The sequence below is a fragment of the Pelmatolapia mariae genome, linkage group LG20 (assembly GCF_036321145.2).
Source record: "Pelmatolapia mariae isolate MD_Pm_ZW linkage group LG20, Pm_UMD_F_2, whole genome shotgun sequence".
Classification (NCBI taxonomy): Eukaryota; Metazoa; Chordata; class Actinopteri; order Cichliformes; family Cichlidae; genus Pelmatolapia; species Pelmatolapia mariae.
This window is the reverse complement of record NC_086244.1, coordinates 5,838,209-5,846,675: the sequence shown is the minus strand read 5'-3', so window position 1 is coordinate 5,846,675 and position 8,467 is coordinate 5,838,209. Positions and strand designations below refer to the sequence as shown.

At 38.6% G+C, this 8,467-nt stretch overlaps 1 protein-coding gene and 1 long non-coding RNA gene across 2 annotated transcripts; both read left to right on the top strand.

Annotated features, from left to right (window-relative positions):
* The first annotated feature begins 317 nt into the window (after nucleotides 1–317).
* Nucleotides 318–982, top strand: LOC134619004 (uncharacterized). The gene is made up of 3 exons (XR_010091950.1): nucleotides 318–390; nucleotides 785–810; nucleotides 893–982. It is a non-coding gene; the product is annotated as an uncharacterized LOC134619004 (long non-coding RNA).
* Nucleotides 983–5,184: 4,202 nt separating this feature from the next.
* On the top strand, nucleotides 5,185–7,695 carry LOC134618358 (uncharacterized). Its single transcript, XM_063463723.1, has 6 exons — nucleotides 5,185–5,299; nucleotides 5,527–5,673; nucleotides 6,063–6,164; nucleotides 6,580–6,605; nucleotides 6,688–6,843; nucleotides 7,516–7,695. Exons 1-6 carry the CDS (start codon nucleotides 5,185–5,187, stop codon nucleotides 7,693–7,695), a joined length of 726 nt encoding a protein of 241 aa, XP_063319793.1.
* Nucleotides 7,696–8,467: the final 772 nt, after the last annotated feature.

Genomic DNA, 8,467 nt, shown 5'->3' with positions numbered 1-8,467 from the left:
ACTCTGATCTTTTAGTGACGTAAAACAGAAAAACTGTAGAAATAAAGAAAAATAAGTTTCCATCACAGCAGGTCAGCAGCTGAGAGAGAACATGGCTGACTTCCTCAGAGCAGCACTACATGAGATCTGTGCTAGATGACAGATATAGACTGTGATCAGCACATTTCTGCCTTCTGCAGCACAACTTGTTACTCTGTATGTGCACAACTTTACTGCTACATGAACAGACCTGGAGGCCACAAGTTTAAACTGTGATCAAAAGAAATCTTCTCTGTTAAACTCCTGCAGATGTGCTGATTTATGTGGGTCTGTTTCTGGTCGTTATGATCGTCGTCTTATCAGCAGCTCTGCTGATTTTCTACATGAAGAGCAGGACCACTAAACCCAGAGGTGAGGCACAGATTTAATATTCTGTCAAAGAACAGAAATTTAAACCCTCAGCATGTACAGTATAATATACTCCCTTATTCAGTGTATTGCCTACATAAACAGCTCAGCTCAGAATGTCCCAGTTTGCATGAATTAAGTCAGGTGTGACGTTTCTGTCGCGCTGTTTTCACCTTTGAAGTTCAGTCTGTTTGTAAAAAGAGCACCGAATGTTCATTCATGAGTCACAACAGAAACTGATTGTAGCAGATTTGATTGATATGATTTTGATTCTTTATCAGTCATGTGTCTAACTGTATAGTTCTTCATATTGTTCCTGAGTTTAGTTCCTCAGGTTCTTCTTCCTGTAATGTGTCTTAAAGACAGACGTTTATTTTCTGACCTGCATGTTTTTCAGGACCTCCTGTGGAAACAGACACAGAGGTGAGTTTTAGGACCTGTGACACACATCAGCTTCATTATTGTTTGCTTTGTATCTGTCAGCTGGTTTGTTCTCCTGCTGCAGGTCAACAGGTTGTATGAAGAGATCAGAGAGTGTGACATAGCGAGCAGGTCACCTCCTGTAGAAGTGTCTTCAGTTTATGATCACCCCAAAGGTCCCCGTTCAGGTGGAGATGAAAGCGGAGGCATCTACAGCCTCGTCACATCTGCTCAGAACAACGTGAGTAAAACTGTGGTGTGATTCTAAGCTGAGGTCATAAACCAGGTAACTGTTTGTGTAGTGAAGTAATTCATCTGTTCTCAGACACAAAGATCAAAGTTTGGAAAGTTTTTAAATGTTCCACTGACAGACCGAAGAAATAAAAGTTCTTCTTTTGTTTAAAATAAAATATTTTAAAGGGAGAAAAAGACTGTTAAGAATCTTTTCATTAATTAAATTTATATTTCTTTCACTAATATGAGTTTAAAAAAACAAAAGAAAAATCACCTTTATGGTGGAACATTGATTAAAATTTAATATTCATCCAGATCTATTTATAATGCTGTTTCATTTCTACCTGTCAGCCAATAGTAATGCTCAGAAGTGCTGGATAGTGATACAGCTGCTCTTGTTCCACATTATTAGGTAAAGCAAGTTAACACAGTAAGTGGACTGGTTCATACAAAGTGCTTTTGTACTCAAAGTGCTTTACACAACTTCCCTCATTTACCCTCTAACACCCATTCATACAAGCACTCTTATTCTGTGCTTCTTCTACACAAGTGCTTTCAATGTCACACATTTGTGCTCTGACGAATGCATCAGAGAGCAACTTGGGGTTGGTATGTTGCTCAAGGATATTTGGCACACAGAGTGGAGCAGACAGGCATCAGAGTCTAAAGTTTGATCTCACTTTTGTATCTCAGGTTGAAGACAACTCACTTTGTCTCTGTTACTCTGAGGTGGATTTTTCCCACAGTCCTGACACAAACGGCGCCCCCTGTGGTAACTCAGCTGATGCTGTCCACTCCACGTCTTCAGAGGACCTCAGCACCACCAACCACACCAAAGATGCTTCACCTCCTCTGTACTCTACTGTTACTTAAGCTATGGATGAAATCTTAACTCTAAATGGTAAATAAAAAGTGAACAACAGCTACAGGAGAAAGTGGTGCCTTTTGAAAAGACTCGCAGCCTCCTGTACTCGTCTCTGGAGTCGTCCATCATTGCATTCAGCAGCTGACTTGGCAGAAAGTTATTGTACAGACTGCTGTGTGAGGATGAATGTGCAGAGTGATTATTTCAGTCTGGAAGTTTCACCTCTTTCAGATGACATTTAGCTGAGAAAACCCACAACATGTCAGTCACAAACAGATAAATAAACTGCTTCAGGTGGTGTTATTATGAGAGACAAATAGAATCAGGCAAAAATAATTTAACATTGAAATAATATCTAATGTAAAAACAATAAAGTGAAGATAAACACTTGGTAAATATTTCCCTTCACAGCTCAAGTGTCAGAAGAGACTGGATGAAGGTCTGAATGTCAAAAGATTCAAGTTATGATCAGAATACATTTAAAAGAAGTCTGAAACATTTTACTCGCCAGAAAAAAAATAAGTGAATAAATATTTGATATAATACAGTAAATATAATGTGAATGAGAGCTGGGATTGGCCTGTGGTCATGATTGTTTAGTTATTCAGGATTTATCAGTTCTGCTCTTTTATTGTGTCGACAAAAGCTTAATATTTGCTTATGATCAAATCTGTTTGGTGAATTAATATCTTGAAGCAATAAAACCTTCCATTAAAACAGAAACTGTTTCTTTGTCTTCCTATCTGATTAATAAAAATTAATTAATTAATCCAATCCAACTTTATTTATAGAGCACTTTAAAAACAACATGGTTGAGGTAGAAGATTAAAAACCATACATTAAACAGACAAAGAAAGTTAAATAACAATAAAATAAATAAATGAAAAAACATCAGTAAATATTAAAATGATTAAAATACAAAATGAGTATTTCATTTATATAATAAATAAAATTAACAAAGTAAAAAAGATTGAGAGAGTCTAAAAGCGAACTATAGCTAAAGCTCAGTCCCCCCCAGTGTTTCAGTCTCGACATGGGGACAGCAAGGAGTGACTGGTCAGTTGATCTGAGAGACCTTTGTGGAGTGTTTGGGTGTAGAAGGTCTGACAGGTAAATAGGAGCCAAGCCAGCAAACAATAACATTTTTTTTGTTTTTCTACATTTAATTAAACAAATGTAGGTGAAGAACTTTTATGTTGATTTTTAGAAAGGTTCCAGAAAAAACTTTAAAACAACTTTTTGAAGATCAGATGTAGAAAATAGTCTTTAGTAGGATTGTAGTGTTCTGTTTGATCTGCAGGACTGACGGCCATTGTATTATAACTAATACCTCTTATAACCATGCTGGAAACAGGCTGGCTTAAATGACTAGCTATTCTTTATTTCCATTTAAATATACATACTGTTCTTCTAAAAAGAGTTTTATCAGCTCCACTTCCTGCTTAATCGTACAGGAGCCTTTATTTTGGAAATTTACAGGAAGTTCTGTGTCACGTTGTTCCAAGTAACTTGACACGGTCGTGATTAGAGACAGAAACTGTCTCGTCTGCTGAAGTTTAGCTCCATCAAAGTTGTCCTTGAGTCAGAGCTGTTGAAGTTTATCAGCTGGCCCCTAACAGTCAGATGAATGTTCGGGAGAAGCCGCTAAAATCGCACAAGTTCCGGTTTCATGTGATCAACGATGCTCCGTGTCTCTGTCAGCTGTTTTACTGAGCCATGAGCTCCATGAAGAGAGTCCAGTGGTTCCACTAGATGGATCCTTCCAGCGTGACCTCCAGGATCCAGACCTGCACACACACTCAGACTGCGGGGATTTATCTGCCTTGTAGTAGGATCGCATCCCTCACCCCGACTGGTGAGAGAGCAGGAGTGTGTGTGTGTGTGTGTGTGTGTGTGTGTGTGTGTGTGGTTTGAAGGCGTGACCTCATCATTAAGAGAAGTAAGAAGTTCCTGGTTTGAAGTGAAGAAGAAGAGAAGCAGCATTAAACCATCAGAGCTCTGAGATGAAACACACTTTGGTCTGCTTCATCTTCCTCAGTGAGTAAATTCTCTTCTTATTTCTGTCACTTTCTCTCTTCTAAGTCTTATTTGTCTCCATTTTATTTTCATTTGTAGGTAATCACTCAGTTTTTGCTACTTCCTTCTTCATTTCTTTGTTCTCTCTCATGGTCACTGATTAGGGAAGGGGAGGGATAGCTCAGTAGGTAGAGTGGTGGCCACATGATCAGAAGGTCGGGGGTTCGATTCTCCTGAACAGCTATCCTGAGGTACCCCCGAGCAAGGTACCGTCCCTACACACTGCTCCCTGGGCGCCCAATGGCTGCCCACTGCTTCACTGAGTGAATGGGTTAAATGCAGAGAGGAATTTCCCCACAGGGATCAATAAAGTACACTTTCTTTCTTTCTGTAGTTAAAGATTGTGTGAAGTTTGGAAATGAGTCACTCAAACATGCAGCTTATTGAAAGCATAAGAAAACTCCTTGAAATAGATAAATATATGTGGAATTTAAATGTTTATACAAACCTTTTTTTTTCACAACTGCAGTTTGCAAATTAATTGGAGATTCACATCAGTTTGAATGCCCATAGATTTCTACTTTTTGTTGTACACTGAACCTGTAATCAAATACTTTTCCTCTACTCTTCTTTGAAAGCAAAACTTATAACAGTAGAGCTGATGAAACAAACACTCTGTGTTTAATTTCTTCTCTTAATCACCTGAAGAGCAACAGCACAGTGAGCGGTGACAAAGTGAGAACTAGCTCATTTCACATGATAGCACAGAAACAGATGATGATGATGATGATGTCATCAAAGATAAATAAAAGTCAAATTTCATTTTTGTATCTTTTTCACAACCTTAAACTCTGAATCTTCCACATCAGATGCTTTGTGTTTGTGTATAAAACAGGAAGTTTGCTGTTTGCAAATAAAAACAGAAAAATAAAGTTAACTGAACTTCTGTGATCAGTTCAAATTAATAATCACCTGTCACATTTAATCTATAGTAAGATTGTAACTAATGATTGTTCATCCTTTCAGCAGCACTTCAGGATGGAAACACTGGTTTGGTCAAAGCACAAACTCTCACCCACAGAGCAGAGGAAGCAGGAAACATCACAGTTAAATGCAGGTTTAAATCCTCAGGAAGGAGAAAACTCTTCTGTAAGGAAAAATGTGAAAATGGAAACATTCTTGTTGAAACATCTGATGATGCAGCTCAGAACAGCAGATACAGCATTAAATATGAAAACAAAGGTGTTACCTCATATGATATTATGTATGTGAGCATCACACAGCTGAAACAGTCTGACTCAGGACGGTACAGGTGCTCTTTGGACAGAGCCTGGAGGCTAGATCCAAACGATGATTTTGAGCTGATTGTCACAGAAGGTGAGTTTCTGCTAACAGTCGTGTTTGTCTTTGAAGGTGTGACAGAAGTTTCACGTCTCAAAGGCAGCTACTTTTCTTTCAAATCACCTACAGATGTTATATTTATCTGAAACATCAAGTTTCATCAGTTCTGCTGTCAAACAGCCCATAACCACGTCAGTCACATGCAGATATATAAACTGCTTCAAGTGGTCTTATTATGACTCTGATGCTTTCATTGTTCACAGCTTCAACCACTTCAACACCAAACGGGACTCTGAGACCTTTTTCAGCTTCAGTGTTTCTCTCATCAGCCTCCACACCACCAACAACACAGAGTTTAAGCTCAACTTCAGGAAGCTCCACACCTTCATCAGCCTCCTCTGGAAGTTCAGGTACGTTATAGATTTTTATATGTATGTAGATTTACATGTGGTGAAGATCCATTAATGAGTGAACTACACAAGAATGTCACATTAAGAGCTGTGGAAGAATCACTCTGATCTTTGAGTGACGTAAAATAGAAAAACTGTAGAAATAAAGAAAAATAAGTTTCCACCACAGCAGGTCAGCAGCTGAGAGAGAACATGGCTGACTTCCTCAGAGCAGCACTACATGAGATCTGTGCTAGATGACAGATATAGACTGTGATCAGCACATTTCTGCCTTCTGCAGCACAACTTGTTACTCTGTATGTGCACAACTTTACTGCTAAATGAACAGACCTGGAGGCCACATGTTTACACTGTGAGTAAAAGAAATCTTCTCTGTTAAACTCCTGCAGATGTGCTGATTTATGTGGGTCTGATTCTGGTCGTTATGATCGTCGTCTTATCAGCAGCTCTGCTGATTTTCTACATGAAGAGCAGGACCACTAAACCCAGAGGTGAGGCTGCAGGCACAGATTTAATATTCTGTCAAAGAACGGAAATTTAAACCCTCAGCATGTACAGTATAATATACTCCCTTATTCAGTGTATTGCCTACATAAACAGCTCAGCTCAGAATGTCCCAGTTTGCATGAATTAAGTCAGGTGTGACGTTTCTGTCGCGCTGTTTTCACCTTTGAAGTTCAGTCTGTTTGTAAAAAGAGCACCGAATGTTCATTCATGAGTCACAACAGAAACTGATTGTAGCAGATTTGATTGATCTGGTTTTGATTCTTTATCAGTCATGTGTCTTATCTAACTGTAGTTCATTTGTAGTTCTTCATATTGTTCCTGAGTTTAGTTCCTCAGGTTCTTCTTCCTGTAATATGTCTTAAAGACAGACGTTTATTTTCTGACCTGCATGTTTTTCAGGACCTCCTGTGGAAACAGACACAGAGGTGAGTTTTAGGACCTGTGACACACATCAGCTTCATTATTGTTTGCTTTGTATCTGTCAGCTGGTTTGTTCTCCTGCTGCAGGTCAACAGGTTGTATGAAGAGATCAGAGAGTGTGACATAGCGAGCAGGTCACCTCCTGTAGAAGTGTCTTCAGTTTATGATCACCCCAAAGGTCCCCGTTCAGGTGGAGATGAAAGCGGAGGCATCTACAGCCTCGTCACCTCTGCTCAGAACAACGTGAGTAAAACTGTGGTGTGATTCTAAGCTGAGGTCATAAACCAGGTAACTGTTTGTGTAGTGAAGTAATTCATCTGTTCTCAGACACAAAGATCAAAGATTTGGAAAGTTTTTAAATGTTCCACTGATAGACCGAAGAAATAAAAGTTCTTCTTTTGTTTAGAGCAGAGAAAAAATTTTAAAGGGAGAAAAAGACTGTTAAGAATCCTGTCATTAATTAAATTTATATTTCTTTCACTAATATGAGTTTAAAAAAACAAAAGAAAAATCACCTTTATGGTGGAAAGTTTATCATAATTTAATATTCATGCAGGTCTATGTATAATGCTGTTTCATTTCTACCTGTCAGCCAATAGTAATGCTCAGAAGTGCTGGATAGTGATACAGCTGCTGTTGTTCCACATTATTAGGTACAGCTAGTTAACACAGTAAATGGACTGGTTCCTACAAAGTGCTTTTGTACTCAAAGTGCTTTACACAACTTCCCTCATTTACCCTCTAACACCCATTCATTGTTTGGGTGCTTTCTATCTAACACTCAGACACATTTGTGCTCTGACGAATGCATCAGAGAGCAACTTGGGGTTGGTATGTTGCTCAAGGCTGTTTGGCACACAGAGTGGAGCAGACAGGCATCAGAGTCTAAAGTTTGATCTCACTTTTGTATCTCAGGTTGAAGACAACTCACTTTGTCTCTGTTACTCTGAGGTGGATTTTTCCCACAGTCCTGACACAAACGGCGCCCCCTGTGGTAACTCAGCTGATGCTGTCCACTCCACGTCTTCAGAGGACCTCAGCACCACCAACCACACCAAAGATGCTTCACCTCCTCTGTACTCTACTGTTACTTAAGCTATGGATGAAATCTTAACTCTAAATGGTAAATAAAAAGTGAACAACAGCTACAGGAGAAAGTGGTGCCTTTTGAAAAGACTCGCAGCCTCCTGTACTCGTCTCTGGAGTCGTCCATCATTGCATTCAGCAGCTGACTTGGCAGAAAGTTATTGTACAGACTGCTGTGTGAGGATGAATGTGCAGAGTGATTATTTCAGTCTGGAAGTTTCACCTCTTTCAGATGACATTTAGCTGAGAAAACCCACAACATGTCAGTCACAAACAGATAAATAAACTGCTTCAGGTGGTGTTATTATGAGAGACAAATAGAATCAGGCAAAAATAATTTAACATGGAAATAATATCTAATGTAAAAACAATAAAGTGAAGATAAACACTTGGTAAATATTTCCCTTCACAGCTCAAGTGTCAGAAGAGACTGGATGAAGGTCTGAATGTCAAAAGATTCAAGTTATGATCAGAATACATTTAAAAGAAGTCTGAAACATTTTACTCGCCAGAAAAAAAATAAGTGAATAAATATTTGATATAATACGGTAAATATAATGTGAATGAGAGCTGGGATTGGCCTGTGGTCATGATTGTTTAGTTATTCAGGATTTATCAGTTCTGCTCTTTTATTGTGTCGACAAAAGCTTAATATTTGCTTATGATCAAATCTGTTTGGTGAATTAATATCTTGAAGCAATAAAACCTTCCATTAAAACAGAAACTGTTTCTTTGTCTTCCTATCTGATTAATAAAAATTAATTAATTAATCCAATCCAAC

What these genes read in the sequence shown, in the direction of transcription:
- LOC134618358 (XM_063463723.1), top strand. Translation starts at nt 5,185, where the DNA reads ATGTATGTGAGCATCACACAGCTGAAACAGTCTGACTCAGGACGGTAC. An exon ending in AGCCTCCTCTGGAAGTTCAG is followed by an intron (nt 5,674 to 6,062) that starts GTACGTTATAGA and finishes AAACTCCTGCAG; the next exon opens with ATGTGCTGATTTATGTGGGT. An exon ending in CAGGACCACTAAACCCAGAG is followed by an intron (nt 6,165 to 6,579) that starts GTGAGGCTGCAG and finishes CATGTTTTTCAG; the next exon opens with GACCTCCTGTGGAAACAGAC.